The sequence below is a fragment of the Camelus ferus genome, chromosome 35 (assembly GCF_009834535.1).
Source record: "Camelus ferus isolate YT-003-E chromosome 35, BCGSAC_Cfer_1.0, whole genome shotgun sequence".
NCBI classification, from domain to species: domain Eukaryota; kingdom Metazoa; phylum Chordata; class Mammalia; order Artiodactyla; family Camelidae; genus Camelus; species Camelus ferus.
This window is the reverse complement of record NC_045730.1, coordinates 24,391,838-24,416,049: the sequence shown is the minus strand read 5'-3', so window position 1 is coordinate 24,416,049 and position 24,212 is coordinate 24,391,838. Positions and strand designations below refer to the sequence as shown.

General features: G+C 39.6%; 1 protein-coding gene across 11 annotated transcripts in view; it reads left to right on the top strand.

The window, feature by feature from the left end:
* DCLRE1C (DNA cross-link repair 1C) overlaps positions 1 to 24,212 on the top strand; it is a 77,933-nt gene that overhangs the window by 27,040 nt on the left and 26,681 nt on the right. For 6 of the 11 annotated variants that reach the window (XR_004317487.1, XR_004317488.1, XM_032473879.1 and 3 more), the window contains exons 6-13: positions 417 to 518; positions 3,406 to 3,478; positions 3,636 to 3,776; positions 6,598 to 6,699; positions 8,255 to 8,391; positions 8,898 to 8,952; positions 13,239 to 13,327; positions 14,008 to 14,102. Coding sequence is in view for 9 of the 11 variants with exons in the window: in XM_032473879.1 (XP_032329770.1) it covers positions 417 to 518; positions 3,406 to 3,478; positions 3,636 to 3,776; positions 6,598 to 6,699; positions 8,255 to 8,391; positions 8,898 to 8,952; positions 13,239 to 13,327; positions 14,008 to 14,102 (794 nt within the window). In the remaining 2 variants the exon portion in view is untranslated. Of the gene's footprint in view, positions 1 to 416; positions 519 to 3,405; positions 3,479 to 3,635; positions 3,777 to 6,597; positions 6,700 to 8,254; positions 8,392 to 8,897; positions 8,953 to 13,238; positions 13,328 to 14,007; positions 14,103 to 14,522; positions 15,164 to 21,844; positions 23,587 to 24,212 lie in introns of those variants that run through there. The other 5 variants (XM_032473877.1, XM_032473874.1, XM_032473876.1 and 2 more) reach the window with 3 other exon arrangements.

Here is a 24,212-nt window from a genome sequence, read left to right as displayed (position 1 = left end):
TCCTTTAATCTCTGTCTCCAAATTGAACTTGCGGGACTGAGGTGCAGATCACCTTTGAAATGTGGTTTCCTTACGATGGAAGTCTTCAGTATTGATGTCTCCATCGGCTTCGCCTTTTCCCATCAAGTGATTTTTTTCTCTCCACAAGCAGGAATGATCTCAGCGTAAAGCTCAGAGTGCTAACGTATTTCAGAGGACATCTCTTGCAAACTCAGCAGTATCTCCATCATATTATTATTTTTCCTACCCCTGGGGAAGAGGTGGTGGCTGAGTGTGGTTTAGAGCTGTGGAAATTCTGTTAACATTGTTCATAGGGGCTGTTTGGCAGGCAGCATGGGCTGTGGATTTAGTATATATTTGTTTCATTAAATTTTTGTATGGGGCTTAGAAGTCACTGAAGGATATTTCCTTTTCAGGTTTTTATTTCAGGGCAACAATGGAACTGTCTTGTACACGGGAGACTTCAGGCTGGCAAAGGGAGAGGCTGCCAGGTTGGAGCTTCTGCACTCTGGGGGCAGGTACTGGGCTTTATGTAATTCTTGAACAAGAAGGCTGCATCATTTAGGGGGAGGGTTTAGCTCAGTGGTAGAGTGCATGCTTATCAAGCATGAGGTCATGGCTTCAATCCCCAGTACCTCTGTTACAAATATGTAAATAAACAAATACCTAATTATCCCCCAAAATTAAAAAATGAAAAATTTGAAAAAAAAAGTCTTCATTGTTTAAAAGGTTTTATTGCTCTTTTCCCCCCCAAATATGAGCATTTGTTTCTATTAGAAAGCTAACTCGATTGTAATAATATTTGTAACAGTAAAGCAAATTTTTCTTCTTGAAATGAGCGATGGTAACATTCTGTGTATTGGTGGGGGTAGTAGTTGCATAAATTGGTCAAAATTCACTGAGTCACATATGCAACATCTGTGGGTTTTTTTTTTTATTGTATGGAAATCATTTCTCAACAAAGTTGTTTTTTTTTTTAACATTTTTTATTGATTTATAATCATTTTACAATGTTGTGTCAAATTCCAGTGTTCAGCACAATTTTTCAGTCATTCATGGACATATGCACACTCATTGTCACATTTTTTTCTCTGTGAGTTATCATAACATTTTGTGTATATTTCCCTGTGCTATACAGTGTAATCTTCTTGTTTATCTATTCTACAATTTTGAAATCCCAGTCTATCCCTTCCCACCCTCCACCCCCCTGGTAACCACAAGTCTGTATTCTCTGTCTGTGAGTCTATTTCTGTCCTGTATTTACACTTTGTTTTTGTTTGTTTGTTTTTGTTCTTGTTTTTTAGATTCCACATATGAGCGATCTCATATGGTATTTTTCTTTCTCTTTCTGGCTTACTTCACTTAGAATGACATTCTCCAGGAGCATTCATGTTGCTGGAAATGGCATTATGTTGTCAGTTTTTATGGCTGAGTAGTATTCCATTGTATAAATATACCACGTCTTCTTTATCCAGTCACCTGTTGATGGACATTTAGGCTGTTTCCATGTCTTGGCTATTATAAATAGTGCTGCTATGAACATTGGGGTGCAGGTGTCATCCTGAAGTAGATTTCCTTCTGGATACAAGCCCAGGAGTGGGATTCCTGGGTCATATGGTAAGTCTATTCCTAGTCTTTTGAGGAATCTCCACACTGTTTTCCATAGTGGCTGCACCAAACTGCATTCCCACCAGCAGTGTAGGAAGGTTCCCCTTGCTCCACAGCCTCTCCAGCATTTGTCATTTGTGGATTTTTGAATGACGGCCATTCTGACTGGTGTGAGGTGATACCTCATTGTAGTTCTGATTTGCATTTCTCTGATAATTAGTGATATTGAGCATTTTTTCATGTGCTTTTTGATCATTTGTATGTCTTCCTTGGAGAATTGCTTGTTTAGGTCTTCTGCCCATTTTTGGATTGGGTTGTTTATTTTTTTTCTTATTGAGTCGTATGAGCTGCTTGTATATTCTGGAGATCAAGCCTTTGTCGGTTTCACTTGCAAAAATTTTCTCCCATTCCGTAGGTTTTCTTCTTGTTTTACTTCTGGTTTCCTTTGCTGTGCAGAAGCTTGTAAGTTTAATTAGGTCCCATTTGTTTATTCTTGCTTTTATTTCTTCTAGGAGAAAATTTTTGAAATGTATGTCAGATAATGTTTTGCCTATGTTTTCCTCTAGGAGGTTTATTGTATCTTGTCTTATGTTTAAGTCTTTGATCCATTTTGAGTTGATTTTTGTGTACGGTGTAAGGGAGTGTTCTAGCTTCACACGGCTTTACATGCTGCTGTCCAGTTTTCCCAACACCATTTGCTGAAGAGACTGTCTTTATTCCATTGTATATTCTTGCCTCCTTTGTCGAAGATGAGTTGACCAAAAGTTTGTGGGTTCATTTCTGGGCTCTCTATTCTGTTCCATTGGTCTATATGTCTGTTTTGGTACCAATACCATGCTGTCTTGATGACTGCAGCTCTGTAGTATTGTCTGAAGTCTGGGAGTTATTCCTCCAGCCTGTTTCTTTCTCTTCAGTAATGCTTTGGCAATTCTAGGTCTTTGATGGTTCCATATAAATTTTATTATGATTTGTTCTAGTTCTGTGAATTATTTCCTGGATAATTTGATAGGGATTGCATTAAATCTGTAGATTGCCTTGGGCAGTGTGACCATTTTAACAATATTGATTCTTCCAATCCAAGAGCATGGAATATCTTTCCATTTTTTAAAGTCTTCTTTAATTTCCTTCATCAATGGTTTATAGTTTTCCGTGTATAATTCTTTCACCTCCTTGGTTAGATTTATTCCCAGATATTTTATTACTTTGGGTGCTATTTTAAAGGGGATTGTTTCTTTACTTTCTTTTTCTGTTCATTCATCGTTAGTGTAAAGAAATGCAACTGAGTTTTGAACGTTAATTTTGTAACCTGCTACCTTGCTGAATTCTTCAATCAGCTCTAGCAGCTTTTGTGTGGACCTTTTAGGGTTTTCTATATATAGTAACATGTCATCAGCATATAGTGACACTTTTACCTCTTCTTTTCCAATTTGGATCCCTTTTATTTCTTTCTCTTGCCTGACTGCTGTGGCTAGGACTTCCAGGACTATGTTGAATAGGAGTGGTGATAGTGGGCATCCTTGTCCCAGATTTTAGTGGGAAGCTTTTGAGTTTTTCACCGTTGAGTACTATGCTGGCTGTAGGTTTGTCATATATAGCTTTTATTATGTTGAGATATGTTCCCTCTATACCCACTTTGGCGAGAGTTTTTATCATAAATGGGTGTTGAATTTAACAAAGTTGGTTTAACAAAAAAATTCCACATGGAGTGGAACATCGTATCACATCAATGAGAGTTTACACTTTATGGTTTACTTGCCATGAGATGATTAAAACGCCTTGTTTTGTTTTTGTTTCCAGAGTGAAAGACATCCAGAGTGTGTACTTAGACACCACGTTCTGCGACCCAAAATATTATCAAATTCCTAGTCGGGTATGTCTCCCCGGAGAAGCGAGTGACCCCCTGGGCTGTATTTCTGGAGGGAAGCTTGTAGGGTAACAGATCAGATGGTAATCGTTCCCGTCGGAATTAATATCTGGGGACGTTGGGAATCGAAAAGCGTTACCTGCCATTTAAAATTTCTGCACAGGAGGAGTGTCTGAGTGGAATCTTGGAGCTGGTCCGTGGCTGGATCACCCGGAGCCCGTACCATGTGGTGTGGCTGAACTGCAAAGCCGCCTACGGCTACGAGTACCTGTTCACCAACCTCAGTGAGGAGTTTGGGGCTCAGGTACCACAGCAGCTCTCTCTTTTCTGCTGCTCCCATCCTTCCTCCAACTCCGTCTTCCCTTCCCTGTCACCCCCAAACTGGAAAGGGTAACGATGGATGCAGCCTTCATCACCTCCTTGTGGGAGCAACTGACAGTGGGAGGAGCCCTTTGGTGAAAAGTCCCATAAGAAAGTTTTTCTTTTTTCTCCAAAACTGTGGGTCATGAGATAGGTTTAGTGTCTGTAACCAGCACTGAGAATGAATTTGAACTGGGAAATATCTGAATGCCTTTCTTGCAGTCAGAGTAATTGTCGTTTTATGAAAATTCACGTAGGGAATCAGCCATGTAGATATCCAGATCTTCCTCAACTTAACAATGGGGTCACGTCTCAGTAAATCCATAAGCTGGAAATATCATTAGGGAGAAAATGCATTTATCCCTGACCCACCTAACATCATGGCTTAGCCTTGCCTGCCTTAAATGTGTTCAGAGCACTTAGCCTACAATTGGGCAAAATCATCTAATGCAAAGCCTGTTTTATAGTAAGTTGGTGAAATCTCGTGCAATGTGTTGAATGCTGTACTGAAAGTGAAACCCAGAATGGTTGTCTGGGTCCGCGGTTGTCAGTGGGTGGATCGTTCACCCTCATGATGGCAGAGCTGACTGGGAGCTGTGCTCTCTGCCCTGCCCAGCATCACGAGAGAGAATGTGACCGTGTGTCACTAGTTTGGGAAAAGATCAAAATTCAGAATTCAAAGTCCAGTTTCTACTGAATGCGTATCAGTTTCACAAGCATCCTAATGTCATAGCATCCCAAGTCGGGACCATCGGTACATCCATTATGTGTGTGTGTCCAGGTTGCCGTGGAAACATATTTCTTACTGTGGGTCGGGGTCAGAAACGTGGGAAGAACACTGTCCTGGAGAATCCATATCACATGAGGCCATGAGCAAGTGTTCACCTATCCCTTCCAAGTGGTTGGGTGCTGGGCCCTCCGGACCTCGGGCAGCAGAGCCAGCATGGGGGGTGGCTGCCCACAGGGCCCACTTGGACTGCCTGGCTTCCACCCTCGTCCCCCAAGAGAAGATGGAGGTTTGGTGGTGACTCGGAACAAAATGAAGCTCCGAAAAGAGTTGGACATTTAAATTCTGCTCGGTTTTGCGCCCTTTCCTGTCATCCCCCAGCTAACCGACCTGTGCCAAGAACTTAATTCTTTGATACCATGTAATTCAGCAAAACTAAAAAGATCTAGTTTTTCTGCATTTAAAAATTTAAAAATTCATCCCTCCCTCCTCACCCGCTCCTTCCTGCCTCCTTCCATGAGTGTTTACTTTCCAAGACCTTCTTCCCCTAATTTCTTCCTCCCTTAGGTTTTTTTCTGTCCAAATAAATGCGTGTAAAGCTGCCAGTTCTCCATTTTGGGAAGGACTTGCTTTCCTATGTTTTTAGGTGTTAAAATGGCTTCCCCCACCCAGAAAATAACAATAACCTTTTAAATGAAAATCACAGTGATACTAGGTCGTGTGTGTGTGCTCACACACTCTCTCACACATACACTCATCTGTACTATCTACTAATTTTTTTCTTGTTTCTCATGTCCTCTCTTGGCAGAATGTAAGGGTAGCAAAACCACTTGTCAGTCCCAAATTTGTTCTGTGTGAAATCGAAAAGACTGGAGGCTCCTGCTCTGAGGCCTGGCAGGGAGAAACCCCGGGCGAGGAGGGGTCTGGGGTTGGTGGAGGGGAGGCAGGCTTTTGGAGGCAACCCCGGAGTCCCCCTGGCATGAGCCTTCTCTCCAGTCTCTTAACCCCTCTGTAGAGGATAGAAACAAGTGTAGACCAGGAACCTGAAAGCAGAACAGTGAGGTCTTTTAGGAAGGGACCTGAGAGATCGATCATCTGTGGTAACTTCCTTAGGCTTCTTCATTTTCGTGAGGATGAAAGTTTCTCTGTGTCTCTCCCTGCATCTCAGAATTTACCCCTTTTTATCTCCTTCTTAGGCCAGAAAAGGAAATTCACTTTTACTTCTCATTAGTCGTTAGTGATCAGGTGGGCAGAGCAACAGGCCACGGGCTAAGCAAGCAGTTATGCTCGGATTCTTCTGACACGGCCTTGGTGTTAATGGCCGCAGCAATCTGACATGGTTCTAACCTGTTTCCTTGCTCAGACTTCAGAATGAGAATACAGTTTGTGTGTGTGCCATTCATCATCCTGGTATCGATGTAGTTCTTTGCTGTTTACTTTGAAGTACCCAGAAGGGAGGATTTAAGGAAAACTGATACGTTGATTTCAACACTTCACACTGTCTGAGCCTTAGAACTCTAAAGGTGGCCTAGGTTTGTCTGGTTTTGGCCTCCTGCATCTGCCCTTCTCCTTGGCATCCAGGGGAGAGGCGTGTGGAGGGGAGGGTCTGGGGCTGGCTTCCCCCCAGCCGTCCTTACTCGGCGTGTCATGTGTGTCTTCACCAGCAAGCGATTCTTGGTCATTTGTGTCTGCCGTGTTCACTGCGATACTCCCAGTATTGAGAATAAAGCTTGACTTGGAGCAGGTGCATAATCAGTATTAACTGAATGACTCTTGACTGAAGGACAGTATTACGTGGTCCAATGACATCCACCAGCCGAGTCACCACACTCTCCGTTACCACTTACAACAGGTAGAAACACTGACTGCCAGGAACACAACCCTCATACTAACGTGCATGGGAAAAGCTGAAAACTAGGTTCGAGGAAGAAGAAAGTCAGTTCTAACTGATTGGCTTTCTCCTGCCTGATCACCCTCAAATGCTTTATTTCCAGGAAATGCAGTTGCAATAACGTTCTGGTTTTGCTGTTGTCCCCAGGTTCACGTGGATAAACTGGACATGTTTAGAAACATGCCCGACATCCTTCATCATCTCACCACAGACCGTGACACTCAGATCCACGCGTGTCGGCATCCCAAGGTCCGCGGGCGGTTGTTTTTCTCGTTTGCGTGATCCGTGAAAAGCAAAGTTTTAGGTCCGGAAGGAACCTCAGAAATTCCATTTTCTAGGCTCCTCAATTTATAAATGTAAAAACCAAGGCTGAGATCTTGAGTTACTAATGCAAGCTCATGCAACTATGCATGACTATTCCATTACCATAAACTTCATCCTCAGTTTACAGATATAGATACTTACAGTTTTTAAATGCAGTATATTCACACACAATTGATAGGTTTTATTTGTAATGAATTATGTAATGAATAATATGTTATAATGAAATTAGTAATATGTTAAAGCTTAGAATTTAAGAAAACATTCACAATCCATTACTATTTATTTTTAAGACTCATGACACATGCATATTAATTAACTATTTTTTTCTGCTCATTTGAGATAAATATCAAGATACAATTTTGCTTCAGATTTTGAAAAAGTTCCCTGTATTGCTGGTCCAATTTCAAATGACTATTTCTAGTGTTTCTGAAACTCACTTGTAATTGGTTTCTCATGCCAACAGAGTACTCCCTTCTCTGAGTAAATGCCGGTGTTAAATTTGGAATTTACCTTTAACATTCTTTTCATTTTAATCTATATAGTTATTCAACATCACTGATAGTAATTAGTGATCTTCAAATGCAGGGGCATGCGTGATCGTAATTCTCCTCTAAATTTTAAAGTATCTTAGCATTCAAATATAAGTAATTTTTATTTCAGTAAACACTGCATGTGCACATTTAGATAATCACTGTGGTGGTAATATAGGCTCCATTGGCCAAAAACATAAAGTAAAGCTGCTCAGCCCTAAAGTAAAGCAAAATTGAAAAGAAAAAAAAAAAAAAAAAAAAAAGAATAAAAAGGACTCTTACCCACAGCACAGCATGGAATATTCTACTTCAGACCAGGTAGGAGAGCTACTAGGTAAGAAATTACTTTTGATGATTGGTAAACTGTGTGCTACAATTTGCATTCATCAGTTTATCCCATATACACACACGAAAGATTATACTGCAGCTCCCCACCCCACAGCCTACTTGAGAGTCAGTTGCAGGTGGCATGACATGTCACCCTAAATGAGAACATTCTTTACAACCATAGTACAGTTCCCACGCTCAGGAAGTTTAACACAGTTAGCAAGTTTGCCATAAGATGATATAGTACCATTAAATGTGACACAGTTCACACTCAGATGTCCCCAGTTGTCCCAGTCGTGTCCTTTATGGCTGTGGAGTGGGGAGCAGGACTGTCCAGGATTTAGTTAAGAATCACTTGTTACATTCACTCAGGCCTCTTTTAGTCCCTTTGGATGTGGAGCAAGTTGCCAGCTTTTTGTTTTTATTTCATCGCGTTGACGTCTTTGAAGAGCCCAGGCCAGCAGTTTTGTAGGATGTTCCTCAATCTGGACTTACCTGTTTCCTCATCTCTACATTTTTTTCCCCGTGTCTGAAAACTTAATCTACATTTGATTTTGAGATCCTGCCTACAGATTTGTTGACTGTGTTGAACTAATTTCCTATGTTTTTAAAATCTTTTCTAGGCAGAGGAATATTTTCAGTGGAATAAGTTACCCTGTGGAATTACTTCCAAAAATAGAATTCCACTCCACACAATCAGCATTAAGCCATCCACTATGTGGTTTGGAGAAAGAACCAGAAAAACTAGTGTCATTGTGAGGTAAGCAAGTAATGTCGTAAGGCTTTTGAGAGAAACCTTGCTTTGAGATAAATTGATAGTTGAAATGCAATCTAGCCTAAGTCCAAGAAAAGGATATAATTGTGGACAATAACTTATGAAATTTAAACTAAACCAAAGAAATGCTGCTTCCAAGCCTATCTGTTGGCTAATACCATTAGCCAGTATTCTCTGAGGTCGACTCTAGTTAGACAGAGATGTTTAGGGACAGAGTGTCTTGCTTGGCAGGGAGTTAATGCACTGATGTTGTAGGGAATAGAAACCCTTGGTGGAGTAGAGAGGTCCCATATATACAACTATGATCATCATAGTTCAGCAGATTTCCTTAACATTGGCTATTGAGAATGCCTACAAACATTTATATTTCCGAAAAGAGTTCCCTCCTTCCCGGGAAGAAATTGATGGCAGGGTGATTTTAGACCACAGTAGCCTCGAAGCACTCAGTTTTGCTAAGTGACCTTTAATTTTGTGTTTCCATTTCCCTTTAGAACTGGAGAGAGTTCGTACAGAGCCTGCTTTTCTTTTCATTCCTCCTACAGTGAGGTAAGAGGATCCCATGTACTCAGACCCTTGGCAGCCTTTGTGGCTGAGAGCAGGAGTCCCCTTCACCTCTGGGGGCATCCCTGTTTCTACTGCTTGAGACTGGTTGTGGCTTTTCCTAAAGAAATGCAGGGAAAATATCTCAGTGGATGAGCTATGTTTACTAAATATAAAGGAAATAGAAAATCACCTATTTTCAGCCTAAACATTGAAGAAAACATAGATTAAGTTTTTTCTTCCTAACTTGCTTCCTAAATGTATTTTAAATTCCCCACATCCATTCATCTATCATAAAAGCATCATAAATCTTATTGGAAGGAGTACTACAGATAAAAATCTCACTATAGGCAGCCTGAAGGCACTGTCCAGAGTCTTGGCCTCGTCCAAAATTTGATTATACTGAAAAGCCATTCAAAAAGTAGTCGTGACTGTTCAGCAGTGTGGAAGAACAGGATGACTGAGGTGCAGACCCTGTCCTTAGGAAGGATCCAGTATAGTAGAATTACTCAGTTGAAGAGGGCTTAAAATGGTTTTGTTACAGTACTTTTTATATAGGAAATTGACCTACTAGCATGGGAACCTGACATAGGCAATTTAGTAGCGAAATCCTTTTGCATTTCCAAAGTAAATGCTAGCATCTTGCAAGTGCAGAAGTGCAGTAATTTCATGTATTAGAGAAAAAGCAATACAAAACCAGGCTTTTTGCGACTCTTTCAATCATATATAATTTTAGTTTCACCGTTTCTGCATGTATCCCATTTCCCTGGTAAAGATTACTTTTGTATTGGGAATACATGGATACAGTCTCCATCAGTGAGCCGTGGGAGGGGTAATGATTGGAATAGGTGGATTCTATCAGAGGTCGAGGTAGTGGTTTTATTATTTAAAAAAAAGTTTTTATTCAAGTTTTGTTAGTTTACTATGTTGTATTAGTTTCTAGTGTACAGCAAAGTGATTCAGTTATACGTATATACATAATATGCATATATTCTTTTTCAGATTCTTTTCCATTATAGGTTATTATAAGGTACTGAATACATTTCCCTGTGCTAGACAGTAGATGCTTATTGTTTATCTCTTTTGTATACAGTAGTGTTTACATGTTAATCCCAAACTCCTAATTTATCCCTCTCCCACCCATAACCACAACCACAAGTTTATTTTCTATGTCTCTAAGTCTGTTTCTGTTTTATAAATAAGTTCATTTATATCACTTTTTAGATTCCACATATGAGTGATGTCATATGATATTTATCTTTCTCTGTCTGACTTAATTCACTTAGGATAATCTCTAGGTCCATCCATGTTGCTGCAAAAGGCATTGTTTTATTCCTTTTTATGGCTCAGTAGTATTCCATTGTATATATGTACCACATCTTTATTCTTTATCTGTTGACAGACATTTAGGTTGTTTCCATGTCTTGGCTATTGTGAATAGTGCTGCTGTGAACATTGTGGTCGGGTAGCAGCCTTCTTATCAAGTCAACCATAATATTGTAAATAATTCTTTGTTTATTAATCAAAGTATCACAGTGACATTTCTATTAAATGGCCTTAATTTTCAGTGGGTTATCTGAGAGCAGCTTGGAAGTAATTCACCTGGATGGTATAGTTTAGTTAATGTTTTCCTCATCAGTCTATCCCGAATCTTAGGTTGTTGTCAAGCCCCTTCCTGGTGATTTGTCTTTGGTCTGGCGTCTGGCCCAGCATCGCTGTCGATCAACCTTCCTGTTACCCTGTAGCATCTTTTCGGTCTCAGCCACAGGGAGTTCTGTCTTATTTCTCTTCTTCAGTGTAGTTAGCAGCCAAGTTGGGAAGCATAAGCCTTGCTGGGGTTTTACAGAGTTACCTCCCAATAAGGAGATATTTCCCTGCTACTTGAGTAGGGAGGTGGAAGGGCTGACCTGCCGCCTCTCTTCCCGCTCTCCTTGGATGAGAGCAGTTACCCTGCATGTGGAGTTATCCTCTGAGCTCTGCTTACTCATCTTCTCTCACTGTGTCTGGTGAGAAAGAGAGAGGATTTCTGGAAAACTGCTTTAATTAGTACACTTCTATTCAGTGTATAGGACTTGTAGAACTATATTTTAAAATGTAAATAGTAGATTTAAATAGCATTTCTGCTTGTTTTTTTTCCCAAATACGGTTGATCCTCATTCTCGTGGATTCCATTATTTACAAATCTGCCCACTCACTGAAATTTGTTTGAACCCCCAAATCCGTGTGAGTGGTGCTTTGTGGTCTTTTGCAGATGTGCCCAGCAGAGAAGTGAAAAATTTGAGTTGCACATGGCACACACTCTCCCAACTCAGGTGACACACAGTGGCCTCCTGCCTTCTTGTTTCAGCTCTCAGACTGTAAACAAGCATCCTTTCCACTGTCTGTGTATTGCTGCATTTTTTATATTTTTCTTCTTTTTGGGGGATGATTTTGCTGTTTAAAACAGCCCCCGAGAGACGTGATGAAGCGCTGTCTAGTGCTCCTAAGAACAAGGAGGTTGTGACGTGCCTGATGGAGAAGGATAAGTTTTGATAAGCTTTGTACAGCCGCGAGTTAGGGTGCCATTTGGTCCTGAGTTCAGTGTTAATGGGTCAACAGTATATGTTTAAAAAGATGTCTTTAAACAAAAACACACATAAACTAAGATGATCTATTAGATCAGTTGACGAAAGTGCTGTGAGCAGAGGTTCAGAGGAACCCTGTATTTCCCTTGGGAGCAGTGGGTCACTGTTTGCAGTGAGTCATTGTTTGCAGTGACTTTATGGAACAGAACTACTGCAAATAATGACAACGGACTGTGTTAACATAGTGTTTCAAAGCAGGCATCTCAAGAAAGGGCCTCAGCTTGTACAGTTGGGAGAGGGTGCCCTCTGTTGGGTGTCTCTTCTCTCCTTGTGGCCACCTCATCTCTGAGTAGATATGAATCATTTCTGGTATACATTTGACCTTACCTTCTTTATTCTTTTTTTTTTAAATTGAAGTATAGTCAGTTACAATGTGTCAATTTCCGGTGTACAGCACAATGTCCCAGTCATGCATGTGTATACATGTATTAGTTTTCATATTCTTTTTCATTAAAGGTTATTACAAGATACTGAATATAATCCCCTGTGTACCTTTTTTATCCTTATTCCATTCAAAAGCTTCAACTTTTTCTACCAGCCTCAACTTTGGATTTATTATATAAATCACTTGGTTGTGGGTAGGTCAGTAATGGTTTCTATTTGCGTGTCTGCTCTGAAAATGCTAAAGAAATTATTGATGACAAGTATCCAAAGAATGAGTCTTCCCGTCTCACCCCTTTGTCTTAATCAAGGCTCTCGTTTTATTTTAATACGGAGTTATCAGTAATTCCCGGGTTCCCTACCTCTTTTGACTTTGTCCTTTATTTGGAAAAGTCAGGTACTAACAATTACTTTGTGCCTCAGTCTCCCCATCTGCAGAAGGGGATAAAAATCTTTGTGTTGTCATCATCAACTTTGTAATGGATCATTTTACTGCACGTTTAACCATGTGCCAGGGACAGGCTCCGTTCTTTACACGCCTTGTCTCATTTATACTTTTAGATGAAGAATCGAAGACTTAGAGGGTTTAGGTAACTTGACCGAGATCACAAGCTCACCAGGACCTAATAAGTGGCAAAGCCAAAGCTCGTCTGGGTCATTGAGACATTGTGAGGGATAGTGGCAGGGTTCCTGTGTTTAGCATTCTGAGCTTTGCAGAAAACCAAGGTATTCTTGAAATTTTTGCACATAATTGTCTTTAGATTAGAATAAACCATGAGAACAAAAAAAGCAGTCTCAAAGATGTAGTTCCCCTGGGTATTGCTAACAATTATATGTCAGAGGAAAGAAATACAATTCTAAGACCTTGTTTCCTTGTGTGTATTAAATACTCAGTTTGATTCTAAGTTCCTTGAAGGGGATTTGTTAACTATGTGGAATCACCTTAGAAAAGGAAACTGATGTCATATAAAGGAGCACAGAATCTTTGAATCCCATCAATCAGTGATTCTCCCTCCTTACCCTGGAACAGAATCACCTGAAGAACTTTTAACTATGCTGATTCCCAGGCTCCACCATGGCTCAGTGTTAGAGGATCTTTGGGGTTGGGCCTGAACTCTTGTCCTGAGAGGTCGCAGGCGCCCCGCATGTTCAGCTCCCACTGAAAAAAGCAGCCTTGAGAGATTCCCGCTTCTCCTTCTCCTAGCGCCCCCTCATAGGAGCATCTACTCTTCTAGGCAGGTTTTTCACCGTGGGGATAATTGATGCATTTTATTTTCCTTCTTCCAGATCAAAGATTTCTTGAGCTACATCTGTCCTGTCAATGTGTATCCAAATGTCATTCCATTAGGCACAACTATGGATAAAGTTAAAGAAATGTGAGTAGATACCACTCGGAGAGCCTGTGTTACAAAACGGGATCGATGCAGAGAACAGTCTCGGGCCTGAAAAGGGGCAGAGGCAGCAGATGGATGTGGCTGTAAATACTGGTTGGGTCCTGGTTGGGAGCACAGCGGCTTTCTTCAAGTGAGCGTGTGATATATAATCCTTAAGGTTTTGGGAATCTGGCATAAAGAAGCAGCTGGCAGTGAGGCTGCTGAGAACGGCAGGACACTCTCCAATCTTATTTTGTATTTTATTTCCACTATGTCTTAGCATTCAGTCTCTAAAATGAAAAGATCAAGTTTGTGAGATTCTTGCAAGAGATAAGTGAGCCCCAATAAACTGGGAAGGGGAAGCAGCTAGCTGAACTGAATTTCCTGAACTCTGGAAGGTGCTACTCTATTAGTGGTTTGTTAGAATAGGGGCCTGCTTTTCTGCAGTGCAAGATAAAAGTTTTGCTCTCCCTCAATCCTACAATTAGATGGGTGTCTACTAGGTTGTTCTAAAGGCTTATAGTTACCACTTCATTATATTGAAGTAATTTTAAATTATGAAACATTGCTTTTCGGTTTTTAAAAGTAGTGGTATGATTTCCCCCGTAGTCGCATTTTTATAACCTCTATACGTGATGCTTACGTTCCTGCAGCTTCAAATAAAATACTCATACTCATTCCAGCTTGAAGCCTTTATGCCGATCCTCCCAAAATATCGAGCCGAAGTATAAACCCCTTGGAAAACTGAAGAGAGCGAGAACGATCCACCGAGATGCAGGTAAGAAGAACGGCCCTGGGGTGAGAGGCGTGGGTTCCACTGCAAGACTGCTTTTCGGGGTGCTCTGGTCCAGTGCAAGCTGCCCCAGGTAGAGGTGGACCCGGCATCCACTGTCACTCAGACTTGTCACGTGGCCTCTGGAAGCACTCTGCCTTCCAGCTTCAACCTGTACATTCAGGAGTCAGACCCCCTTCCCAGGCTTAGAACACATGGCGGAGAGAACTGAGCCTGTGTTGAGTGCTGGCCTCAGCTTTCTGGAAATGCGCCCTGTGGTTTGTGTAGCGTAAGGGGAGGCTGTGCTGTTGGCCTCAAACATTTCCTTCAAGACACTAGTAAGAGCTGATAAAGAGCCATCCCTTTGGTCAGTATGTGTTCATACAAATGGCTCCTCTCTGTACTTTCCTACTTTCTTTTGTGCAGCTTTCATTTTCTAGAGAAGAGCAGAGGTAAGCTCTGAGGGAGAAACCAGAACTTCAGAATCTGAGCAAAGCTGTCAGACTTCGTGGTTAGGATGCTGGGTTTTCATTGCTTTGGTGGGGACCGAGATACGGTACCATGCAGAGCACATAGCTGGTCCAGGACCAGAACATGATCATAACAATGATACTGTTTATTGAGCCCTGCTGTATGGCAGGTATTGTGCTTGGTCCTTTACAAATATTACAGCTAAATCCCCAAACAAACCTGCAAGGGGCATTGTCATCCCACTTTTACCAATAGGGAAAGCAAAGCTTAGGGATAGAAGTAAATCCTCCAAAGTCTAGCCAGACGTAAATGACAGGTGAGGATTCTCACCCAGGCCTGTCTTTTCATCTCCATTTCTGCACTTCCTCTCATACAGAATCTAACTGGAAAACATTTAGATGCCAATTCCAGGACTGATACAGTAAGCCTATTACTGGTGTCTGAAAGGAAAGCACATTTCCTTTTGTTTTAAGAACTAAAAGGTCCTAGAAAAACAATTCCATTAATTTCAAAAGTTAAATCTATTAGGTAACACATCTTCTCATCCTTCTCTTCTACAAAGTTATTTGTAGTTTTTTTTTTTTAAAAAAAAAAAACAGCTTTACTGAGGTATAATTGATACAATTGCACACGTTTACAGTGTTCAATCTGACACATTTTTACATATGCATGTACTTGAGAAACTGTCACATAATTAGGATAATGAAAATCTCCATCAGCCGAGGCTCCGGGTGCCCCTTGTAGTTCCTCCCACTGCACCTCCCCTCCTTCCCCACTGACTGTCACTACAGATTAGGTGGCATTTTCTAGACTTGTATATAAATAACATCATACTGTATGTCTGACTGACTTCACTCAGTGTGTTTATTTTGAGATCCATTCATGCTGTTGCCTGCGTCAGTAGCTCATTCTTTTGTGCTGGTAGGTAGTATTCCACGGTATGGGTATGCCCCAGGTTGCTGATCCATTCACCTACTGAATTACATTTGGGTGGTTTCCATTTTGGGTTATTACATATAAAGCTGCTGTGAACGTTCATGTACAAACCTTTGTGTGGATGTATGCTTTCATACCTACAAGTGGGCAATACGGTAGCTGTATCTTCAAGAAATGGCCCAACTCTTTTCCAAAATGGTTAGACCATTTTGTGTTCTTGCCTGTGTATAGGAGTTCCATTGCTCTACTTTGTTGCCAATATTTGGTGTAGTCAGACTTTAATTTTAGATATCCTAATGTGTGTGTAGCAGTATCTCATGGTTTTAATTTGAATTTACCTAATGACTAGTGAGGTTGAGCACCTTTTAATGGTTTTATCTGCCATTCATGTATCTTCATGGGTGAAATGTCTTTTCAGCTCTTTATCCATTTTTAAATTGTTTAGTAACTTTTTTGTTACTGAGTTTTCAGAGTTTTTGGATTTAAGTTCTTTATCAGCGAGATGCTTTGCAAAGATTTCCTCCAGTCTGTGGCTTATCTTTGCAGTCTCAACAGACTCTTTTGAAGAGCAGAAATTTTTAATTTTGAAGAAGTTCACTTTACTAATTTCTACTTTTTTATATATATATAATAGGTAAGAAATCTTTGCCTAACCCAAGGTCACAAAGATTTTCTCCTCTGCTTTCTAGAGGTTTTCAGAGTTTAGGTTTTTCATTTAGGTCTATGATCCATCTTTGTGTTACTTTTTGTATATGGTCTGAACTGTAGATCCAAGATAAAAAAATTTTTGGTGCCTCTGGGCATCCAACTATTCTAGAACCATTTGTTGAAAATACTGTCTCTTCTCCACTGAACTGTTTTTGCAGTTTTGTTGAAAATCAGTAATATATGTGAGGGTCTATTTCTGGACTCTTATGTTCCATGATTCTCTTTCTTTATACCAATATCTGTCTCAAATATGGTAATTTTATAAATCTTCATGTTAAGTTATGTAAGTATTCCACCTTTTTTTGGTTCTTTTTCAGAGTTGTTTTGGCTATTCTATGTCCTTTGCAATTCGTACAAAAAAGTCCACTGCTGGAATTTCTATTGGGATTGTGTTATATCTATTGATCAATTTGGGAATATTGACATCTTAACAATATTGAGTGTTCAGATCCATGAACATTTATTTACGTTGTCTCTAATTTCTCTCAGCAATGTTTTGTCATTTTCCGTGTATAGGTCTTGCACATCTTTTGTTAGATTGATCCCTAAGTGTTTCATTTTTTGGTTGCCATTGTACATTGCATACCTTTTAAAATTTCAATTTGTTTGTTGCTGGTATATAGAAATACAGTTGCTTTTGTATTTTGATCTTGTATCCTGCAACTTCGCTAAACTTGTGTATTTATCAGTTCAGTCACTGCATTTTCTATGTAGATTATCACGTCTGTGAATATAGACAATTGATTTTTCCCTTTCCAGTATGGTTGCTTTTACTTCTTTTTCTTGACTTATTAACTGGCTAGATTTCTACTACAATAATGAATAGAAGTGGCAAGGGCAGATGTCATTGCCTAGTACTCAGTCTTGAGGGAAAGAATTCATTTTTTTCACCATTAAATATGATATTAACTGTAGATTTTTCATTCCTGCTTTTCATCACGTAGAGGAAGTCCCTTCTATTACTAATATTCTGAGAGATTTTATCAGGAATGGATATTCGATTTTATCAAATACTTTTTCTGCATTTATTGAGCTGATTATATATTTTTTTCTTTTTTAGTCTGTTAATATGGTGAATCACACTGATTGAATTTTCAGGTATTAAAACCAACCTTGCATTTCTGGAATAAACCCCATTTGGTTGTGACATATTAGCCTTTTGGCTATTATTCAACTTGATTTGCCAAAATTGTGTTAAGAATTTTTTCATCTATGTTCAGAGGGGCTATTGATCTGAAGTTGCTTTGTCTTTTTTTTTTTCCCCATGCAATATATTTGTGTGATTTTGGTATTGGGATAATGTTGGCCTTGTACAATGTTCCTTTAGCTCTATTTTCTAAAATAGTTTATGAAGGATAAGCATTGTATCTTTCTTAAATAACTGGTAGAATTCACCAGTGAAGCCATCTGAGCCAGGAGTGTTCTCTGTGGGAACATTCTTAACTACAAATTCAATTTAATAAGTATAGGGCTATTCAGAATATTTGTTCTTAAGTACGCTTTGGTAAATTGCATCTTTCAATGAGGATTTGGCCATATCAGCTACGTTGCTCAGTTTTTTGGCTGAAACTTGTTCATAACTGTCCCTTGTTATCTTTTTAATATCTGTAGAGTGTAGTGATATCAAGTCTCTCATTCCTGACATTAGTAATTTGTGACTTTTTCTTTTTTTTTTTTTTTGATCAGTCTAATAGAGGTTTGCCAATTTTATTGTTCTCCAAGAACAAGCTTTTTGTTTCATTGGTTTTATTTTTTTTCTATTTCATTCATTTCCACTCTGACCTTTTTTCCTACTGTCTGCTTACTTTGGGTTTATTTTCCTCTTCATATTAAAATTTCTTAATGTGGAATATGAAGTCATTGATTTAGGCCTTTTCCCCCCAACACAAGCATTTTGTGCTGTAAGTTTCACTCTTTAGTTGTTGTTACACAGATTTGACTAGTATTGTCATTTTCATTCAGTTCAAAATAGTTTCTAACTTTTTTTTTCTGATTTCCTCTTTAATACATGGGTTATTTAGAGGTATGGAGGATTTTTCAGAGATAATTCTGTTACCTAGTTTTATTGTGGTCAGAAAAAATACTCTATATGACGTTTACTGAGATTTATGGCCCAGAATAATGGTCCATCTTGGTAAATGTTTCATGTGTATTTCAAAGAAATATGTATGTTGCTGTTGGATGTTCTATGAGTGTCAGGTCAACTTAGTCAATAATGTTCAAGTCTTCTATATATTTGCTGATTAACTTGTTCCACTTGCTGTATCAATTATTGGGGGAAAGGTATTGAAATCTCCAGATATAATTGTGAATTTGATTTCTCCTTACAGTTCTATCACTTCTTGCTTCATCTATTTGAATCATGTTTAAGCCTGTTATGTCCTCTTGAGGAACTGGCCCCTTTATCTTTAGGAAATGACTTTTTTTATTCCTGGTAATATTTTTAGCTTTGAAATCGGCTCCACTGGATATTAATACAGCCGCTGGAGTAGCGTAAAGGGGCATCTCCTTATAGTTTTGATCTGTATTCTCTACTGATGTTGAGCTATTTCTGTGTGCTTATCGGCCATGTATTTATCTTTTTTGGTGAAATGTCTGTTTGAATGTTTCACTCATTTTAAAATTGGATTATCATTCGTTCTAGTTCTGTGAAATATGTCCTGGGTAATTGGATAGGGGTTGCATTAAATCTGTAGATTGCCTTGGGCAGTGTGACCATTTTAACAATATTGATTCTTCCAGTCCAAGAGCACAGGATATCTTTCCATTTTTTAAAGTCGTCTTTAATTTCCTTCATCAATGGTTTATTGTTTTCTGTGTATAATTCTTTCACCTCCTTGGTTAGATTTATTCCCAGATATTTTATTACTTTGGGTGCTATTTTAAAGGGGATTGTTCCTTTACTTTCTTTTTCTGTTCATTCATCGTTAGTGTAAAGAAATGTAACTGATTTTTGAATGTTAATCTTGTAACCTGCTACCTTGCTGAATTCTTCAATCAGCTCTCGTAGTTTTTGTGTGGACCTTCTAGAGTTTTCTATATATAGTAACAAATCATAATAAAGTTTATATGGAACCATCAAAGACCTAGAATTGCCAAAGCATTACTGAAGAAAGAAACGGGCTGGAGGAATAACTCTCCCAGACTTCAGACAATACTATAGAGCTACAGTCATCAAGACAGCATGGTACTGGTACCAAAACAGACATATAGACCAATGGAACACAATAGAGAGCCTAGAAATGAACCCACAAACTTTTGCTCAACTAATCTTCGACAAAGGAGGCAAGAATATACAATGGAATAAGGACAGTCTCTTCAGCAAATGGTGTTGGGAAAACTGGACAGCAGCATGTAAAGCAGTGAAGCTAGAACACTCCCTTACACCGTACACAAAAATCAACTCAAAATGGATCAAAGACTTAAACATAAGACAAGATACAATATACCTTCTAGAGGAAAATATAGGCAAAACATCATCTGACATACAGCTCAAAAATTTTCTCCTAGAAGAAATAAAAGCAAGAATAAACAAATGGGAACTAATTAAACTTACAAGCTTCTGCACAGCAAAGGAAACCATAAGTAAAACAAAAAGACAACCTACAGAATTGGAGAAAGTTTTTGCAAATGAAACCGACAAAGGCTTGATCTCCAGAATATACAAGCAGCTCATATGACTCAATAAGAAGAAAGTAAGCAACCCAATCCAAAAATGGGCAGAAGACCTAAACAAGCAATTCTCCAAGGAAGACATACAAATGATCAAAAGGCACATGAAAAAATGCTCAATATCACTAATTATCAGAGAAATGTAAATCAATACTACAGTGAGGTATCACCTCACACCAGTCTGAATGGCCATCATTCAAAAGTCCACAAATGACAAATGCTGGAGAGGCTGTGGAGAAAGGGGAACCCTCCTACACTGCTGGTGGGAATGCAGTTTGGTGCAGCCACTGTGGAAAACAGTGTGGAGATTCCTCAAAAGACTAGGAATAGACTTACCATATGGCCCAGGAATCCCACTCCTGGGCTTGTATCCAGAAGGAAATCTACTTCAGGATGACACCTGCACCCCAATGTTCACAGCAGCATTATTTACAATAGCCAAGACATGGAAACAGCCTAAATGTCCGTCAACAGGTGACTGGATAAAGAAGAAGTGGTATATTTATACAATGGAATACTACTCAGCCATAAAAACCGACAACATAATGCCATTTGCAGCAACATGGATGCTCCTGGAGAATGTCATTCTAAGTGAAGTAAGCCAGAAAGAGAAAGAAAAATACCATATGAGATCACTTGTATGTGGAATCTAAAAAACAAAAAACAAAGTATAAATACAGAACAGAAATAGACTCATAGATATAGAATACAGACTTGTGGTTGCCAAGGGGATGGGAATAGAGACTGGGATTTCAAAATTGTAAAATAGATAAACAAGATTATATTGTATAGCACAGGGAAACATACACAAGATCTTATGTTAGCTCACAGAGAAAGGAATGTGACAATGAATATATATATATGTTCATGTATAATTGAAAAATTGTGCTCTACACTGGAATTTGGCACACTGTAAAATTATTATAAATCAATAAAAAAAGTTAAAAAAAAAAAAAGGTGGCAGAGAACTGGAAAAAAAAACCCAGCAAAATCAATTTTGTTGAACTTTTAGTTATTGACATTCAATGTGGCTTACTTGATATTTTGGTTAAAGTTGATCTGTCTGTATTTAGTCCAGTATCTTTTATGGCCTTGTGCCCCTAACGTAGTCTGCATGACCGTTACCAGAGATGGGGGACTACTTCTCACGGTCTGCAGGCTGCTGGGATGTCCAAGATCAAGATGCTGGCAGATTTGGTCCTTGGCAAGGCACACTTCCTGGCTTTCAGCCACCTTGTCACTGCTGTGCGGTTCACATGGCCCTTCCTTTGTGCGTGGAGAAAGGGAGCCACCTGCTTCCTCTGCTGCAAGGACGCTAACCTCGCATGTGGGTCCCATCCACATGAATTCATCTAACCCTAAAAGTCCCCCCTCCAAACACTGTCACATTGGAGTGAAGGTTTAAAATTATTAATTTTGGGAGGACTCATTCAGCCCATAACGTGTAAAGTAGGTATCAAAAAAAAAAAAATGTTCACAGAAGGAAAACTTTAGAAAAAAATTCTTTTTGTTAAATCAGCCAACTCGTTGAGCTTCTGAGTTTACAAACCTTTCTCTGGGTCCTGGTGGTTTGAAAACCTAGCTGATGAAGAGAATCAGCTGTAGAATTTAAAACATAAAGCAAAAATGGAATTACTAGGTCCTACTTTCAGGCACTCAGTAGGTCTGGAAAGACATAGGAAGCTGGATTTTTAAAAAGCTCTGCAGGTGAGTGGCACTGTGGCCTTGGGGAGGACAGATCTGAGCCTGGCCCTGTAAGAAGTTGTAGGATGGTAGTTAAGTTGTTCTCAATATCCCAAGAGGCCTTTTAATTTCTCTTGAAGACTGAACTCCCTATTATTTACAATTCCAGGGATTAAAAAACGTAGCTAAATGCTACAAATTGGGTTTTTAATTACAAGCACCAGTTGGCTCCTCTTGCATTCTGAGTCCCCTATAAACCTGTTCTGTCTTTCCCGCAGAGGAAGAGGACAGTGATCTCTTTGATGATCCTCTGCCAATACCTTTAAGGCACAAGGTTCCAAACCAGCAAACTTATTACCCTGAGGCACGTCCCATGAATGAAGTGTCACAAAACCAGTCTGAAAAACTGACAGAAAGAACAGGATGCTGCAAAACAGAGAGAATGCCAACATCTCTTTGGGCAGACTTTATAGACTGTGAGGAATCCAACAGTGAAAGTGAAGAATTAGAAACCCCAGCTTCAGCTGGAGACATGGGTCCCGTTCCCCATCCCCAGCAGAAGGCTGACGGGGAAGTACCACAGTGGGAAGTGTTCTTTAAAAGAAATGATGAGATCACAGATGACTCTTTGGAAAACCTCCCTTCCTCCACAGAGGCAGGAGGCTCTCAGTCCCCGAAGCTTTTCAGTGACTCTGATGGGGAATCAACTCACATCTCTTCCCAGACTTCTTCTCAGTCCACACACATCTCAGAACAAGGAAGTCAAGGCTGGGACAGCCAATCAGACACCATCCTGCTATGTTCTCAAGAGAGAAACTGTGGGGATCTTCCTTCCTTGAACAAAGGTGGCTGTATACCAGGAATCAAAGAGCACATCCCTGCCTCTCCAATGGAACAAAATGTACTCTGCCCAAAGGATATGTACTCCGACTCGGAGAGCAGAGATCAAGATGTAAGTATAGCTCCTAGTACTGGAGAACCAACTGCTCTAAGCAGTGGGAAGCACATGTCTCAGGAGAAAAAGCCACAAAGTCTTAGCAGCAACGCAGATTCACAAAGCTCCTCTGATTTTGAAATTCCCTCCACTCCAGAAGCTGAGCAACCTAAACGAGAACATTTACAGTGTTTATACGAGAAGCTGGCAACAGGGGAGAGCATAGCAGTTGAAAAGAGCTCCCTTCATTCTAGAGCAACCACTAGGAAACCTATACAAATAGGTAGCAGTCAAAATGCTAACAGATGAAAGTTAAACTACTTAACAATGTTCATATAACCTAAAAGGCGGCAGTGAAGGAAATGGAGGACCAAAAAACGGAAAACTCAGAAAACAAGATATGGGAGAACTAAACCCAAACGGATCAATAATTACTTTAAAAAATAGTCTGAACGCACCAATGAAAAGACAGGGAAAAAACAGCTCAACTATATGCTGTCTATAAGAAAAACTCACTTCAAATAATTTGGGTAGGTTTACCGGTCAAAGGATAGAAACCTTTTACTGTGTTGTAAACATTACTTCAAATTTGGAGTGGCTACATTACTAATGATAAGAGGTTCAGCTCACCAAAAAGACATAATCCTAAATGAGTATGTACCTGACCACACCTTCAAAATATACAAAGCAAAAACAACCAGAAGGAGAAAAACAAACTACTGCAGATACAGCTGGGGACTTCAACATTCCTCTCCCAGGAACAGAGTTAGTCTACAGTCAGCAAGGATATGGAAGAACTGAACAGCACCAGCAACCAACTGGTCTTAACTGCAACCAAGAATATGCCATCCAAAGGAGAATACATGCTTTTCAAGTGCACACAGGACGACAGTCACCAAGATAGACCATATCCTGAGCCATAAAAACACTTCAAATTTAAAGAATAAGCTTGGATCTATTACTATGAACTGATGGCTATAGGAGCATCCCTTATTTATCTCAGATATCCCACCCCTTAAAAAAGTTTCAGTGGTAAAATTAAAGTTAGAAAAATTAGACAAAATAAAATGGCAAAAGTATAACGTGTTTGGTGAGTCGTTCAGCTTGTTTAAAGTCCATCCGTAAGGTATGCTTTGTATAATTGACGTGGATTTAGTAAATTTAGTAACAAATATTCATAAATACTTTCGTTTGCTGTTTCATAAATTTAGAAAGCAAAAGCAGAGATTTCACTTAGAACAAGTTTAAATGGTGTCTCTAAAACACAATTTGCAGATCAATTAAAATAATAATGAAACACATTATCACCATGCTGCATTTTAATTAGAACAAAAGTAAGTACTGCAGCCACAAAACTAATTAAGGTTATAAGATGCAGTAGGTGGGAGAGGAAAATAAAGGGGGGTGTTTGGAGAAACCAATGCCAAGAGGACCCAGCAAGCCAGCCCTCTCACTTGTCCCGAAGGGAGTTATCCTCTCCCAGATGTTGGGAGGACAGACTAGCCCTTGCCACTTACATGGGGGAAAAGCTGGACAGGGACACCTCCCCTTCAAATTTCAGCTAAGAAACTGACACCAGAGGAGGGATGTGGGGAAGTAACTGACGTGGTTATTAAAGGGTAGGGCTGTGAGTAAGGGGCCTGGTTCAACTCACTTCTGACTGTTCTTTAAAGAGTACACTTGTAATTAGTGTCTCTGCCCTAAATTATTCA